At 38.8% G+C, this 18560-nt stretch overlaps 1 protein-coding gene across 6 annotated transcripts in view; it reads left to right on the top strand.

The window, feature by feature from the left end:
* The window catches only part of NKAIN2 (sodium/potassium transporting ATPase interacting 2), a gene marked incomplete at its 3' end in the record, with an annotated part of 1065485 nt that overhangs the window by 1032997 nt on the left and 13928 nt on the right, over positions 1 to 18560 (top strand). For all 6 annotated transcript variants that reach the window (XM_079148273.1, XM_079148271.1, XM_079148272.1 and 3 more), the window contains one exon: positions 4733 to 4793. In XM_079148273.1, the coding sequence (XP_079004399.1) occupies positions 4733 to 4793 (61 nt within the window). The remainder of the gene's footprint in view (positions 1 to 4732; positions 4794 to 18560) is intronic.

The raw sequence follows: 18560 nt of genomic DNA, 5'->3' as shown, positions 1-18560 counted from the left end.
TGGAGGAGGGAATATTTATTTTGGCTCATGGTATTAGAAGTCTCAGTCCATGGTTGGCCAGCTTTATTGCTGTGGGCTTGGGGTGGGGTAGGACATCATGGCAGACAGGCATGACAGAGGAAAGCTGCTCAGCTTATGGCAGTCAAGAAACAGAGAGAATGAAGAATAGGAGTCAGGGACAAGATAGAGTCACCAAGAGCTTATCTCCAGTGACCTACTTTCTGCAGCCATGCCCCACCTGCTTACAGTTACTACCCAATACTCCATTCGAATTAACACATCAAATGGATTAATCCACTGATGAGGTTAGAGCACTCGTGACCCAATCCCTTCCCAAAAGACTCAACTCTGGACATTATTGTACTGGGGACCAAACCTTCAACACATGAGCTTTTGGTGGACATGTCAGATCTAAACCATAACAAATACAAAGGACTAAAACCACTGGAATATTTTTTTTCACTTAGTGATTGTTTGTTTGCCTAGTATTTTGTCCCATGTACCTTCCATAATTTTTCTAGCTATCTTTTAAGAAGGAGCAAAATTAAAACCATTTCACTTTAATTGTAGGAACTCAGACCCCCAATGACAATACTACTGTATTCTCTAAATAGTTGCTATTCTCTGCCTTATACCCATTACTTTCTTAAAAACCCTTGCCTAAACAAATCTACATTGTCCAGCTCTTTCCTGAACTCTGCTTAGAACATATCCTGTCCACCTCCCCTTTGTCCTCTCTGTTCCTTCACAAAGTCCTCCTGTCTCTTGGGATCTATCACAGGTGTGCTAACCTGCAATCTACTCTGGGAAAGGATTGCTGGTTCTTGGAGTGAGCAATACCCAAATTCATTAATTCATTAAAGATTGAGTTACTAGACTGTGCGGGGCCGGGAAGGAGGAGATACAGGGGACTAGCATCCTTTGTTTCAGCAAGGGGAAATGAGTGAAGGAACAAGGGAGAGAAACCACTTTGTATTTGTCAACAAACTGGCAACAACTCACTACTGACACCAGTTCTGACTAGGATTGGTGGGAAATGAGGAAAGAAAAGAAGCTGAGCATCACTTCAGGAAGGATTTGTATTCTGTAAAAAATACACTTTTGCAGGGGGTTCTTCTTAAACATATTATGTAGAAAAATGGCATACTCAGATTTGCAATTCAATACACACCCAAAGCTCACTGGTGATGGCCCTAATCTGCCCTCATAGGTTCAATTTCCAGTTTTGTAGCATGAAGTTCACAAACTTTCATTAGATCAACATACTATCCCTTACCTGAACATAGCCCACAGCTTTCCTGCTTGATAATCTTACTCTGGAAAAGCAAGTTGCATTGTACCTCTTGTCTGGAAAAATACCCATCATGTTCTTCCAAGGGTGGTAAGGGGATTAATTAACCAATACCTGAATGCATCCAGTTTACCTTTTGTCACTTTTAGCCATACAATCTTCTTTCTTCCTCCAACTTACATAAATCTACAATTATGTGTGTCCCTGCTGCAAGATGGAAAATTGCTTAAGACTAGGACTCTATCTGAAACAATGGCTCTCATGGGGGCAATTTTGCCCATCAAGGGACAGATAGTGATATCTGGAGATATCTTTGATCATCTCAATTATTTATTGTCTTGATCATAGGGAGTTATTGGCTACACATACTAAAACACAGCAGCCTCTTCAAAGAATTGACCCAACCCAAAATGTCATTGATGCCAAGGTTTAGAATCTTAGTTTAGTTCATCTTTGTCACCCAACTAGCAATTAGCATAGCACCTTATAGGAAGCATTCAAAATTGTTAGAAATGAAATTCCTTTGTTATAGGTAGATTTTATAAATTACTGTTGGGAAGTTGAAACCAAATTAGAAATGTGCATGGTGTAGGAAAAACATAAGGTAGAAGAGTTTATGAATCTTGATTAATTTGGGGAAAAACAAATTTCCACTTCTATTTAGAGGTGACCAATTTAAAAGCTAAAGTTCTCTTAATCAGCAAGCTTTTGTAATGAAATGCAGCGGGACTTACTTTTATATCAAAGGAGCTCCCCTGGTAGTTAAAGAATGCAACTGAATACAATTAAAAGATCACTGATAAGCAGAGTGCAGTTCCTTAGCTGTATTCAGGGAGAGAACACTTAATAATCTAGAGACTAGCGACACTTTAATGAGGAGTTTAAACTTATTGGCCCTGCATCTCAGAATTTATCAATACTTGTTACCTAGATTTTCATTTCAAAGTAATGAAGTAATGAGTAAAGCCAAAAGAAAAGTTTGTGATTAGAAAAAAATTACAAATACTCCAACAAGTACTTAAAACTGAAAAGAAGAGAGAACCTATTGATTAACTGATAACACTGAGCCACATATAGTAAGAATTTAATGTGGAGAAAGAAGCAGAGTTACAGGTAGTACTACTCCAGGGATTCATCTAAACCCAAATCCTCTTTACCTACCCCCAATCAGATGCAAGCACCAATGACAAAGTACCCATGGAACTGGTGTACCCATGGAACTGGTCCACCCAATGTTTTGGGTGTTTCCTGATAAAAGATTAAGATAAAAGATTAAGAAATATTAGTGTAGTCTCTATGAAAATGCTCAAATCACCAGGCAGTTCTGATTAATGCAATTAAAATCTTTGTCAAAGCAAAATAGAAGACACTAGTTTTTAACTAGTGTCCTATATTCTAAAAAAGTGTCCTGTTAAAAATGTAGATTCTGATTATTCTATTATATAAGAAAGTAGTTCTTTCCTTTATCATGTTATTGCCAATAGCATCTCTAAATTTAAAAAGAAACATGCTGATCTGGTGAACTTTCTAAAGTATTTTAAAAAAAGAAAATGAATTCTGCTCATACAGCATCAGTGGTTCTCTAGATCTCTGTTCTGTGTGCTGGCTCTAACATCACACTGGGGTATCAGGACAGGAGATAAACAGACAGGCCCTCTCTTCCAAAATCCAAAAATAAAGGAAAGCCATGTTGTAGGCCTTCTTCCCCAGGTGTTTGTCCCAAGCATGGTCAAAGCTGCTTCCTCTTCTCTCCCAGGATGACCCCCACTGTTTTATCCCATGCCAGTTCTCTTTGGAAGAAGAAATCTTCCAGAACATGCTTTCTCCCTCAAATCCAAATTGAAGATTTTTCTAACACAGTTATTAAGTGGACCCTTCTTTGGCTCCAAATAGTCCTGCAGTCATTAAATACCTACCAGAACACCTCTGAATTCAAATGTTCCACTCACATCCTGCAGATCATCTCTGTCAGCTAGTGGGAAACAACTTCATTGGGCTTATGGTGGCAGCTCCTTTTCCCAGTGCTTGAACTTCCGATTGAAGACTGCAGTCTTTCATAATGTCCTATTCCCCACACTAAATATGATCATGTGGGGTCAGTATTCAGCAGACAATGCCTGGCTAAAACGTCATCATAACGAAAGATATTCCTTTAGGAATTTGCCCAAACTGAATTACTTTTGTTTAAAAATGTTTTCTTCCTTTCTACTTATTAGAAAATCTTATTCATTAGTTTACTTTTACTAGAGTTCAGAATTAGATTAAAGATACTTCTAATATGACAGAATATGTGTTTTAGTCAGCTTTTCTCATTGCTGTGACTAAAGGACCTGACCAGAACAATTTCAGGGAAGAAAAGTTTATTTGTGGGCTTGCGGTTTCAGAGGTCTTGGTCCATAGAAGGCTGACTCCATTCCTCAGGGCTCCAGGTGGGGCAGATCATCATGGCGGAAGAGTGTGCCACCACTCGATGATCAGAAACCAAAAAGAGAGGTCTCCACTTGGCAGATACAAATATATAGCCCATACCCATGCCCCCAATGAACCACTTCCTCCAGCCACACCCCACCTGCCTCCAGTTACCACTCAGTTAATCCTATCAGGGACTAATTCACTGATTAGATTAAGGCTGTGGTCCGATCATTTCTCCTCCGAACCTTCCTGCATTGTCTCACACGTGAGCTTGTGGGGGTTGCCACATCGAAATCATAACAATATGAAACAACTTGACCTGATGGGTCAGATACCAAATGACATTGCTGCACTCCTTCAAGGCACCAATATCAGAGAGTAAGGGTTTTTCTGACCACTGGGGCCTTTTTGCAGTGTGTTTTGAAAGGTTGATGTCATAAGTGCAATCCCAAATTTAGTGCGCTGCTACAATATTCATTCCTTACAGGTGTCCATCTCATTACTTCCCTTTAACATGTCATCTTGATTATGCTCAATATGCCCTGGTTCTTGTTACAGGTCTAAATAAGAGTTTTTCTTGCTTATGAAAAGTATATGCAACATACCACGGAATCTCCTTAATATTTTTCCCTTAAGTATTTTTCTGATGGTCAAGAGAGAGAGCAGTTTAGAATCTTGGGCCCTGTCCTAAGGAAAAGTAAAGTCAAAGATGACCAGCACAAATGTATATATTAAATCCATTAATGAATAGTGATTTTTTTTTTTTTTTTGCACCCGAAGCAATTTGTTTTAGATTGCCTGGCAATTAACAAATCTTACAGATAAACACCAGTAGTAAAATAGAGCAATATATTGATTTGTAAGGCAGATGGACATCACTAGAATCAAGAATCCACACTGAAGTCAAGAGTCAGCCTGATGAACCATTTTAGAACCCTGAATTTGGTTGTAAATAGCTGGATTCCCCCCGTGCTATGGTCCTGAACCATGCCTTTGCCTAATTTCTAAAGCATGTCTGTTTTGTTTCAGCTGGCAGGGTTCATCTACGCCTGCTATGTTGTGAAATGTATAACTGAAGAAGAAGACAGCTGTAAGTACTAAAGCTCTATTCTGTTTCTTTCAAGTTCAAAACCTATTTTCTGCTTCTGACCTAGCCTTCCTGTTCTTCAGAAAATATCCTCAACACACCATTAGAAAAGAGAATGAGCTTTTGGTGCCTACCAGGCTAAAAGATTTTTATAAAGAAATCAGCATATTGAACAAATGGAGAATTCCTCATTTTGCAAACATACTTTTTTCTTTTCACTGAAAGGTATTTTAAACATCTATTCTTATAACAATTCTATTAGGGAGTATAGAGGGGAGCTTGGGAATGGAGGTGAATATTTAATATGGTTAATTTGACTGTTTTCTGTTTAATAAACCACTTATTAGATATTAATAACTTGTTAGTTTCACCCAAGACTACAATTCCCAACAATCAAATATGCAACATTTACTAAAATTCTTATAAGAATTGACTCCACATTAATTCAGGTAATTGAGGAAATTGTCTCTGGGAATTCTAATGTTCATATACTCTTTTGTATTTCTACAAATTGACACAAATGACTAGATCTTTATATCAGAATCTCATCATTGAGCCTGATTTCTTGGTCCAGAGTTGAGGTAGTGGTCTCCTCACACAAGCCTATTGTGTCTCCATTGTCCTCTCCTCTTCCAAACATGGTAAGTGGTAGGGCCCCCAAGGATCTGAATTAGAAGGACATTAGAAAGGTATTCCTAGGCTGTCTGGGTCCTATCATGGGTAACTGCCCATGCAGCCATATTCCCTCTGAGGAAAAATCAGAGTTGGGAGTGGGAAACATAGGGGGCAGGGAGGATGAGAATCCACTTCTTTCTTAGACGATGATTTGAGGGAAACATCCAAAGAGAAATCTATTGCTTCTTCACTTTCCAATCATATCAAAAGGAAGAGGGAGTGTGAGATGATTAACTTACAGGAGGCAATTTTTCAATCATTCTCAGATACACTGTTTATACAGCACATAGTTTATATTATTTTGTGTGCAAAAAGAAATGATGGTCCTTTCACTAAATAAGCACTTATAAAATTCTCCTTGATGTAACAAGTGTTACCTCAATCTTAGGAGATTTTAAGATGAGTAATAATCTTTTACCTCGAAGATCTCACCATTTAGTAGGGAAAAGCAAACCTATGAACAAATAAATATAATAAACACCATATAGTGGGGGAAGAAAGGAAAGATATCAAGACAATTTTCATAAATGAGGACACGCTTGAACTTCATCTTGCGAGAGATATATGTTGGGTAGTTGATGTATAAATAAAACGATCCCAGGAAAAAGGTTGGAAAAGCACTCCGGCACATCACAGCAAGATTAATGTGAGTAAATTTTATCCTGTGGTAGAAGTGGACACAAGAGAAAATTGGAAAGCAAACATGAATGGGAAAATAGAAAAGCAATTATGAAAGATTAAGAAATTTGAACTTTGTTTCATATAGTACAATGGCAAATCTATCAGCAGGTAGTACATGAGAACAGAATAACATAAGAAGGAATGGACTTTTGAGAAATTGCACTGGCATCAGTATAGGGAAGAGACTGGGAGGGAGAAATATGAAGAAAATGAAAACTAGTTAAGACATAATTAAATTGAGATGTGAGATGATGAGGATCTGGACTAAGTATTGAAGATGGAGAGGAACTACATGATGATAAATACAAAAGGCACATGCTAAGATGATGTGGTAGGGTGTGGTAGGGGAGTGTGGTAAGGACAAAATAGGAGACTGATGAATTCCTAGATGGATATCTGGTGTGAATGAATGGATAGATGGAAATGTCACTTATAGAAAGCAGAGTGGGGATAAGATAATTTGTCCAACGTGGGCAGGTTGTATTTGACGTGCCTAAGAGAAGACATCTCAGAGCATTCATCTGTTGCACTAAAAAATTATTTAAAGATTAAAAAGGTTAAAAGATGCATAGATGTTAAAATGTATGGGCTCCACAACTATGTAAGTTCATTTGGATATCACTCTCTGGTGTCTATTTACCAAATCCCTAGAGAAGGAAAAGTCTACAGATCAGTGTTCAGTCGGAAGTTGGGCTTTCCCTGGACTATAATGTTTGCCTACACTTCACAATGATGCTGGTGCATTTCTTCAGACTACAATTACTGACTCATCATGTTCCTTACACAGATAAACAGCATCTCTCCAGAATTCCAGAACAGCACCTCTCAAAGGGAATCCCAGAAATTCCAGTTGCATAAGATATACTCCCCAAAATAAATAAATTCTAAAGCCAAGTAAGATTGACACTGAAAATTTAAAAGCCTCTTTTATATATATACATCTTTGAAAGTAGTGCATTAAACAAGTGTTCCAACCGGGCATTGTGGCACACACCTGTTATCCCAGAGACTCAGGAGGCTAAAGCAGGAGGATCACAAGTTCAAGGCCAGCCTCAGCAACTTAGCAAGGACCTAGGTAACTTGCAAGACCTTGTCTCAAAATCAAAAATAAAAAGGGATGGGATAATGGGATAATGCTCAGTGGTTAAGCACACCTGGGTTTAATCCTCAATACCAAAAAGAAAAAGTTCCAATGTTTTCAACCCTATTACCTTAAGTGAGGCAGAGGAGTAAGGCCAGACACAGATCAAAGAGAGAAACCAGGAGTTTCCCGGTTTTATTATACCCACAGTTACCTGGAGGGAACACAGTCAGGGCCACCCAGGGGCAGGAGCAAGCAGCCTTGGCTCTGAGAGTGATGGTGGAACTTTTATCATGGTTCCTGCAAGAAGGGATGGGCACAGCATGGTAGGCAGATGAAGGATCCACCAGCTGCATTTGAAAGTGGTGCCCCTGTGAAATTCATATTCCCTGTGACGATTAAAGCATAAAGCTTAGAGCTGTCTAAGGTTTCCAGATGATTTAGAGTAAGCCAGAATACTTGGAAACAGTTATCTTTGGGTAGATGTTACAGCTTCAATTTACAGAAATTAAAAATCTGGTGAATACAAGTCTCCCAGGTATTTAAATTCAGAGCCCTTTCATTAAAAATCTTAATAATCCACAAAATTAGAATTTCTGGGTATGCATCTTAAAGGATTCTTCCCTGGGTCAAATTTTAGCAAAAACCATGTAAATCCAGGAAGATCAGAAGTCATCAATATCTTTTTGAAGATCAGTTCTATCACACGTGTTTAAGAAACTTCCAAAAAATTCCAAAAAATAATGTATATATCTTTTTACATAATTTGGCAACAATCCCTTATCTGTCCTTATTAATCCAAAACAAAAGAAAACTTCACATAGACAAGTTTTCTAATGTTAGTCTTACTGATTGGCAGGTAAGATGTGAAGTTTTTTAAATTTTATATCCAAGTAGACTTACATGCACCTTCAAAGTTCATGGGACTAGTGAACAGCCTGGCAGTTACAGTCCTATAACTTTTGGTGACTAATAATTAGGTTAAGTTACTTGTGGTCATTTGTACAGAGACAGACAATCAGGGTATTTGTTGAGTACCATGCTCTGGGTTATATTTCCCATATACAATATATTATTCCCATCATGTTCCCTAGACTGCGTTCCCCTCCAGACATTACCTAGACATCTGACTTCCAATGCTCTAAAAAAGTTAGAAATTTCTGTCTGACTTTTGGTACTTATATTATTTTGACCTATAAAAATGTTAGTGAAAGTAAACAAAAAAATTGTGCTCTCAGAAAGCAATTCCTGAAGTATAAGAGATGTTTGGTGTATGTGTAAATGCTGGTGGGGGGGGGATCTATTCTATGTGTCTATTTTTACATGCTATGCATTCACAATGAGGCATCCCGATAGAGTATAGTGGCAAGAGTAGGTGCCAGCTACCTACTCGCCAAATGAGCTAAGTTTCCATTCCTAAGCACCTCAAGAGGAACAGAGGGTAGTTTGGGTTTTGTGCCTTGTGCTGAAAATGGGCTGTAGAGATAAGGGCCAGTTATGACAAGTATATGAATAATAACCTTGAAGCCATCTGAGGCTAACTGCTATGTCCTTAGTTCTGATATCCAGGCTTACAGCAGCAAATGCACCCAGGAAGCCTCAGAGAAAGAGAAAACTTGAAGGAACCATGGAGCAAAGATTCAAGTTTAGACTTGAAAATAGCAATAAATCACTATTGAATAGAGGGAGTTAGACCACAGACACACAGATGCCTGAGAATCCTTACTACTCTTAACAGTCTTAAACAGTCTCTTATTTAACTTCCTAGAGCCCAGTTTAATTTCCATTTATATAGATACTATATTAGTCCACATCAGCTGCTATAATAAAATACCATGAACAGGGTGGCTAATAAACAAAAGAAACGTTTTGTGCACAGTTCTGGAGACTAAAGTCCAAGCTCAAGGCGCCTACACATTTGGTGGTGTCTTGTGAGGTATTGTTTCCTGGTTCACAGATCACACCTTCTTGCCATGTCCTCAAACTGTGGAAGAGGACTTCTCTGGGGCCTCTTTTCTAAGGACACTAATGCTATTCATGAACCCTTCTGACTTAATCACCTCCTAAAGCACCATCACATTGGTAATCAGATTTCAACATACAAATTTTAGGGGAACACAAACATTTAGATCATAGTAGACAACTTTAAGGTAATTTTTTTCTTCCTATGAGAAAGACTAGACCTTGATGTTTCCATCTCTGACCCTTTAGATATCTAAACCAGAGCCACGGTGGGCAAGCTGTGCAAACTCATGGAACACCACTGCCATCTGCTGTACCTACCAGAATATCACGCCCACCCTCATAGTAGAGATTCCAAATAGAAAGATAGGGACACCACCTCCACGCTGCCTGGCTAGTTATCAGTAAAGCTGCCATTACAGCAAACTACAGTCTGAGGGGTTTGAATAACAGCAACTCAAGTTTTCTTGCAGCTCTGTAAGCTCAAAATTCAAGATCAAGGTCTTGGCAGGTTTTCTTTTCCTGAGCCTTTTTTCTTGGCTGGCAGACTGCACCTTCTCACGGCCTGAGTCCTCACATGGTCTTTTCTCTGTGCATCTCTCCCTTGTCTTGTAAAGACTCCAGTCCAACTGGAATGGAGCCCCATCCTTGTGACCTTATTTAACTTCAATTACCTCTCCAAAGTTTCTATCTCTAAATACAGTCAATACGGGGATCTGGGTCTTCCATTTATGAACTGAGCAGGGCACATAATGCAGTCCAGAAAGTACCACATCCAAGCACTCACCAAACACACACACACACACACGCACACACACACGCGCACGCACGCACACACACACGCACGCACGCACACACACACGCACGCACGCACACACACACACACACGCACGCACACACACACACTCCCCAGGTGGTTCCTGGATATATGAAGATGTCTGTAGAGCTAGCCTCACTTTGCTGACCTATCAAATGCCAATGGGTCGGGGCTTCAGAGCTCTAATGCTGCCTCAGAGGCTGCATGCCCACAACTGCCAGGCTGGAGCCCCCAGCTAACGCCTCCAGCTGTGGGGTGCTCTGCCCTCAGATGAGTAGTTACTCACCAGAAAAAGAGCTGGGACCCCTGCTCTGGAGTGGGTGCCTTAACCAGTGAACCTTATTTGAGCAGGGCAACCCTGCAACACTCTTTTATATATTTGTTCATGATAAGGCAGCAATCCATCTTGGGAGGAAAAGCTTCCTCCAGGAGCCATGCTCTGCTGCCTTTGAGGCAGAGCTCTTCACCACACCATCTGTCACTGGACATGACGAGTTTTCCTTGCGTTCCCCAGTCTTTTCTATTCCCTTCTACTTGTTCCCTTGTACAGTATTTTGGAAAAAGAATTTTTCAGAGACTCCTGGTCTGGTATGCTTTTTCTCATATGTGCACTTCTTCTGTCTCAGTCCTCAGCTCCTCTGTGCACCAGTGGAATATCCACTTCAGTGACAGAACTGAGAATTTATCTTTCCACTTCATTAGCATTGCTAATATTTAAAAGAAAGCCACACAGCCATGGAAAATGCCACTAATTCGTGATAGAAAAAAAAAAACTCCGTCATCATATTCTTTCTCAACTGTTGTTATGTTTCCTTAGCAAACTTGTTCTTAATAAACTCAAACTAAATGTTGATCCTCTTGCAAATGAATTCTGTTTCCTAAGTACAGTCTGTCTTCCATATCCATGGTTTCAACCAACCACAGATCAAAAATATTTGAGGGAAAAAAACTCCATCTGTGCTGAATTCCCCAGACAACACAGTATAATAAGCCTTTGTGTCGTATTTACACTGTATTAGACAGTACAAGTAATCTAGAAATGACAAAGTATACAGCAAGTTTGTGTAGGTTATATACTCTCACATTTTATCTAAGGGACTTGAACATCCATGGATTTTGGTATCCACAGGAGGGCCCTGAAACCAATATTCCACAGATACTGAGAGGACGATAGTCACTATCTTTTCTAAAAAGATTCAACATATTTCCAAATGTTATTAATTATTGAAATCATCTGGAAAAATACATGAAATATCATTTAAAAATATGTACCATGGGAATTATTTTGAAAGCATATTGAAGAAAAATGAATTCTGGATCTTTAGACTTGGAGCTAAATACATGCATGTAACCACAAACCACGCATTGTCCTGGGTTATCTGAAACCAAGTGGCCTAGAGATAAAAGTCACAATCAATTTATAGAATCTTCCATTTGAAAAGAAAACCACAGAAAAGTATTCACTACTCTTGGGATAAGAATTTTCAGTTATTTTTGTTTGATTTTTCTTCTAGAACCTGCTGGCCAACACATCAACTTATTGAACTCCATTCTGTATGTTCTGATCATTTTTTCCAGTTAGAATCACTGAATTTGAATGCTATTCTTTGAACAGTCATTCACCACTGCCTATGGAAAGGATGCGCAGGACAGTAAGGAGATATGTACCTCTGTATAAAAATACTCTTTCTTCCTGCTTACAAAGTAATGTAGGTTTAATGCAGAAAGTATAGAAAACAAAGATAAAACAACGGGCACGGGAAATAAAGATGACCCCATTGAGTCCTGATGTCTCCTGGTTTTGATTAGCTGCCTTCCTACTTTCCTTCCTATTTATCACCTGTCATTCTTCCTATCTGGTTGTCAGGACTATTGCATTCTATTCGGTAACCTGAGCTTGCTTTCTGGTTATTTATAAATCACTCTTCACCTCTTAACCTAAGAGGTGGCAATTAGCAGCTTGTAAAAGGTGCCAAATTCTCATGTGCCTGTCAACAGGTAGAGTTGTAAGAATGATGTGTTTATTTCACTTATTGAGTCTCATGCTCAAGCAATCAAATGAAAGAGTAATATATTGTTTTTATATTATTGTTTTATATCTCTTTACAACAACTGATTTAGGAATTTGAAGGTGACTGAGTGAACTAGTCTTGTCCATATCCACTAACTTCCCGTCAAAGCCAAACTTGTCATTTCTTTCCTCGCCTCTGAACAAGATCACATAATATTAAAGCCCAGTGGTCCAGACTTTGGATGCCACTAACCTCTAGATTCTCTCTGCAGAACCCCAGTGGGGTCACAGTGAAAGAAAATGTCACCATCTTTCTTTTCCACTCCCCTCCTCCATTGAAGCTCTGCATTTAATTTTATATCCTTCAGTTCTGCCTAAGATTTCTTCTGAACTATGAAATTCTTCAGGATTTAAAATGATGGAAAACTATGGCTTTCTACTCTGTTTCGAAGCCTTAATTTTATAGATCCATAAAGATTAAATGATTTTCCCAAAGTCACTGAGCTCATTTGTGAACTTCTGACATCCCATAGTACACCCTACTCCCTTGGGATAAATTAGGGAGTATTAGGGATAGCATTAGGATCCACACCTGTCTTGATTTTCTGAACAAATGCAAGGTAAGAGGGAAAAATATGTGCTTCAGATGGCTACGTATACATATGTCTCCTGGCAATCACATGCAAGTTCCTATTAGTGACAACAGCGTTCTCTCACAATGAAACATCATTTTTATATTGTCTCCAAAATTAACTAGCACTAGTCTCTTTTTCAGCCTTCTATCAAGTTGCTCCCTCTTGTGGTCCCTTAAAATGCATTCGCTCCATGTCTAAATTTGTTCATTCAAGTTAAAAGTTGAGGGTGATTCTTCAACAATTATTTCTTGTTTTCTCTTTTTTCAGAATATCTCCTCCATTATACTATATTGTTTTCACTCACACAAACCCACACATAAACATACAACATGCATACCATATTAATCTTTAGATAAATCTAACATTTCCAAATCAAAAATATGAAGGAAAAGAAGCTGATTCATTCTCTGTTGATTTAGAATAACTAGGGTTTGGCTTCTAAAGAATCAGTGCTGAGGTGACAATAATCAGATAAGCAAAGGAGGATTTTTAACTGAGCTGTATGAAAGAGGTATTTTATGCAGAAAATACCTGTCAGGGTGAACTGAAATTATCCTGTAGATGAAAAATATTCAATATCAGCCTCAATAGTCTATGAATGGAAAGAGAAGAAGCAGTGCCATTTACAGAAATGATTGATAGGAAAATCTTCCATTTCAATCATCCCGCTTCCTACAATTGTGCAGACACTACCCACCCGTGGTGGTTATTCTGTGCTTGTCACCTCACCAACTCTCTCTACACTCACAGATAATGACACAGGGAAGAAAGTAGTCAAGTTACAGAAAAATAGTATTTTTTGGGGGGGGTAGCATCAGAATGTTGATAAACATGCTCATGAAATAAATTCACTGAGATCCCTTAGTCTCCTCTCCAAAGAAAAAATGCAAAAGCCCTCCAGATCAGAAAGGTGCTGAGAAGATGACATCAGTCTTTTGATAAATGATGGTGGCTGGTGCCCACTTTATTGCACCCAGGTTTGATTCAGTTTGGAAATTGTCATCTAAGAGAAACAGAAAGCTGGGCTTAGCCATCTCCTTCTTAATACCTGGAGGATGGAGAAACGCAATCTCCAAATTCTGCCCCCAAGTATTCAGAATAAAAACACCTTAGCCTTACATTCAGACACTGAAAGCAAGACTTGTCAACAGCAAGATGGGGCAAACCCTCAAGCCCTTGTGACATTTCAATGAGGCCACTCCAGTAGAGGGTACACAGGAAAGCCTCTGCAGTGATTGGGTGGCATCCTGTGGCAGAGAAAGAGAAACAAACTTAAAGCTCACAGGAGGTGTGATTTGTTTAAATAATAGAAAGTAATTAGGCTGAAGACAAAAATCAGTGATGGCATTTTATAATTACGATTAATTTAAAGGTTAATTTCCTTTGGTGCAAAAATCTTATTTAAAACATTTACCAGGAAAGGAAATTAGGATGTTACTATCAAGAGGCATACAGCACTTCTGGGAATCCATGCCTATTATCACATGAAAATTAGGTTAGGTCCAGAGTAGGAATTTCAATTCATTTTTGTATATAATAGGTGGTAGCCAGACCTGAGAGCCAGGAGGGTTGGCTGGGGCAGGCAGTGTAAAATTTGCATTTGTTTATTTGTTTGTTTATAGGATTAATTGCAAATGTTTCCAACAAAGGAGTCTAGTTTATACATGAACAGTTCTGACACAAGAAGAAAATTGGATATGGATTGCTGCCTTTGTAACTAATGAAGTTGATGTTAAAGGAATCCCAAGAGTAGACCTGCAAAGGGAAGCACACAGGCCCACAGTCACACCCCATCATCACTGAGTTAAATCAAAAGGGGGACAGTACTTCTGAGGGCTCCAAACCTGTCAATCCTACTCTCCTCTCCCAGTCTGACATTTTGTTTAATCGCTGTTTTCCGACTGGGAATTGTCATGCCTCAGGTTCCAAATGCCATATGCACTCATTCATATGTATCCATGCAGGCTTGCTTTCAGGACACCCATGCCCCCAGGGCCACCAAAATCTATGGATGTACAATTCCTTATATAAAATGGCATAGCATTTGCCTATAACCTACACACAGCCTCTAGTGTATTTAAATAATCTTTAGAATACTTATAATACCTAATAAAATGTAAATGCTGTGTTAATAGTGGCTATATTATATTGTTTAGTACATAATGACAAGAAAACAAGTCTGTACATGTTCAGTATGGGCACATCTTTTTCTCCCAAAATTTTCAATCCGTGATTGGTAATATCCATGAATGTAGAACTCTTGGATCTGGAGAACTGCCCATATACATATCTTCTATTCAGCAGCTTAACTCCCAGAAAATTTGCATAGTAAAATCAATGCATGATAGTAACAGCCAGATGGAAATAACTCCTTTGCACAAATTTTTTCCATTCACTATGTTTTTACAGATAAGCTCATTTTAAAGAGTTTATTGCTACCATTGATATGTAAACCAATTCTAGAAATATGGAATTTGCAAAATCATACAGCTACGAACAATCTTGGCAATCTCTTACTTTCGTTCCATAATTTTACAAGTGAGGAACAGGACACTGGAGTTGTCTTGCTCAAAGTCAAACAACCGTTAGAGACAGAAGTGGCAGAATTTAACTCTCAGAATTATTAGGAGACCTTCCTCTGTACTTTGTTTGGATATCCAGATAGATTCTTTCAACAAATATTTATTTAGCAACCACTCTGTGGCAGTCATCTGGGATGAAGCAGAGAACCAAATAGATACACTCTTCACCTTAATGGTGACTGTGGCATAGCACATGATTCAAGAGAAAAAGGAATATGACAAAACAACACAGGAGAGCAAAGAATACCAAGTTCCCTAGGAATGCACTGCAAGAGAATCTCATGTAGTTTAGAAGAAAAGGACATTCTTTCCTGAATGACACTCAGATAAAACTAAAGGACAAGTCAGAAAGACAGAGATTTTTAGAAAGTATGCACATCTTTTTAAGAGACAACTACTTTTTTACTCTGTTTGGGTCCATGTTGACCAAAGGTACACCATTATTCACACAAGTACAATTTTAAATGTTTTTAATAAACTCTAAACAGCAAATCTAGTTTCAATCTGCCCATATATCAATAGAATGCTAAGAGTAACCACTGGGCATTTGCTTTCCTGAAACTCTTACTGTTATTCTAATAAGATGATTAATTTAGGTTCAGGAGTTTTGTGATTTTTTTCCGTTCTGGAGACTGAAAAATGATACAAAGATGATGTCAGCAAAAATTATAAGATGAGGAATATTTTTCTAATGGGTGATTATAGCATGCATGTTTATTTTTTATTTCCCTAAATATATACATATGTTAATGTGACCACAATCCTAACTAAAACTGCTACATTTAAATGGACTGTGCATTCTAAATTTATCCTGGATGTCAGCTGAGAAGACATGCCAAGTCCTGTCTAACTAGCTCACCTGTAACTGTAATAACTGCTCCTTCCAATTTTGTCCAAAAGGTGTGTCATATATAATTGGAAGTAATTCTACCAGGGTAGAGCAATGGAGAGATTGGTGAATCCAATCCATCCCAATGGTGTGGCACAGAGTGAGCCCAGGCATATTGAAGGTGAAGCTGGCTTAGTTACTTCATCCTATTCTGGCTGATTCTCCACATTTATGGAAAGTATCAAAGATATCTGGATATGCAATTTTCCAACTCTCACTTTATAATTTCTTCACCTTCTCAGCTCTTACCCACTTCATACCTCTCACTTCATCCACCCCGTTCACTTTCTTCATCATGGAAGGATACACTTGGATCACCTTCAGTTTGGTGGTAGGAGGCTTGTCTAAGGCCACCAATTCTTGAAATTCCATGCCCAACTGTGGACTCCTATCTTTTCTTCCTTTTCATTCTTCTGCCTCCTCCCTGGAAGAGGTGTCTTCACCCTTATTTGGGAGCTCCCCTGCCCTAGAACCCAGGGCTCTCTCATGCTTCCCATCTTCCTACTCTTCAACTGTCCCCAGGATTGGCAAAAGTGGTGGAGCTCCCATAACGCTACTGCCATGCTTGCCTATTCAACATCGGTGCCTGAGGAGGCTCAGATTCCATTTCTCCACTTCCCATCCTGGTAGCTTCCCACTCTGCTTAGCTGCCTGTATGTGCTCACTTCACCCGGCTGGACGCTGTTCCTGCCTAACAGGGCTTTCCACTCTTCTGCTCACAACGTGTTACATTCTCCATGGGACCTGTTCCTAACCTTTCCAGGCTCCTTAAACCAAATACTCAAATCTGAGAAATTCATTGCTATCAAACTCCTTCAATTTCCCCTCCAGAACCTCAATACTTCTCTACAATGACAATTTTTCTTTTACCTCTTTGAAACTGTGCCCAAATCTGAGAGGAATAGTAAAATTTTCCTCTGCAAAGTAATCCATCCACTGAACTTGACCTTCTGCCTAAAACAGGATGCAGGCCTTTCAGTGTCCTTATTCTCAACCACTCCTTTGGACAGTTTCCTTTGCTTATATATTTGCTAAAGCTTCAAGGACCAAACCTCAGGCTGGTCCTGCTTCTCTCAGTCCTTTCTGATAATGTGCAAGTTGATTTCCAAAAACATTTGAAATATGGAAACTCAGTTCTATGTAGTTGGGTTTTTAGTATAAAATATTTTCCTGTTTCCCTACATTAGGCCACGTAGGCTATTTCTATTGCTTGTCAGACTGCAGTTAACCAACCAAGGAGAGCCTGTAGGGTCTCCATAGACCTCGGTTCTCCTCAGCTTCTGCTAATGACTTCCACTCTTACACCACATATAAAATTCTAGTAGCACAGAGTTCTTGTCTTTGAGTTTTTCTCCATCTAGTCTCCTGGACTGCGTAACTCTAATCACATCAGTAAAGAGCCTAAATACACATTTTAAATCAAAATTTCAATCAATTATCTTATATAAATCCTTTTCCAAAAAAGATGGAACCACAAATCCATACATAATGTTTTTATTTGTTCTTTTTATATACACATGACAATAGATTCTATTTTGATACCTTGCATATACATGGAGTATAACTTATTCTACTTAAGATCCCATTCTTGTGGTTGTATATGATGTGGAATTTCACTGGTTGTGTATTCATAGATAAGCATAGGAAAGTTATGTCCAATTCATTCTACTGTCTTTCCTATTCCCATCCACCCTCCCTTCCCTTCATTCTCCTTTGTCTAATCCTATGAACTTCTATTCTTCCCTCCCAATCCCTTATTGTGTGTTAGCATCCACATATCAGAGAGAACATTTGGCCTTTGGTTTTTGGGGATTGGCTTATTTCACTTGGCATAATAGTCTCCAGTTCCATCCATTTACCAACAAATGCCATAATTTCAATCTTCTTTATGGCTGAGTAATATTCCATTGTGTATATATACCACATTTTCTTTATCCATTCATCTGTTGAAGGGTTTCTAGTTTGGTTCCATAGTTTAGCTATTGTGAATTGAGCTGCTGTAAACATTGATGTGGCTGTGTACACGGTGATTTTTAAGTCCTTTGGGTATATACCAAGGAGTGGGATAACTGAATCAAATGGTGTTTCCATTCCAAGTTTTCTGAGGAACTCCAACTGCTTTCCAGAGTGGTTGCACCAATTTGCAGTCCCACCAGCAATGTATGAATGAACCTTTGCCCACACATCCTCACCAACATTTATTGTTATTTGTATTCTTGATAACTGACTCCAAAGCCTCCAATTTCTATGCTACCTCACAGCTTCCCTGAGATATAACCAGTGGTAATGTTGGATTATTAGAAGACAATCTGATATCAAGATCCTGTCCTCAGCAAAAACTTTCATGTACTTCTTACAGTCCCAAGGTATTGCCCTTCCTAAGAATTGGCAGAAATAGACAAGAACAACCTGACAAAATCTTTTTTTATTGGGTGGA

The sequence above is a fragment of the Sciurus vulgaris genome, assembly GCF_902686455.1.
Source record: "Sciurus vulgaris genome assembly, chromosome: 7".
Taxonomy (NCBI): Eukaryota; Metazoa; Chordata; class Mammalia; order Rodentia; family Sciuridae; genus Sciurus; species Sciurus vulgaris.
This window is presented reverse-complemented; position numbering and strand designations above follow the sequence as displayed.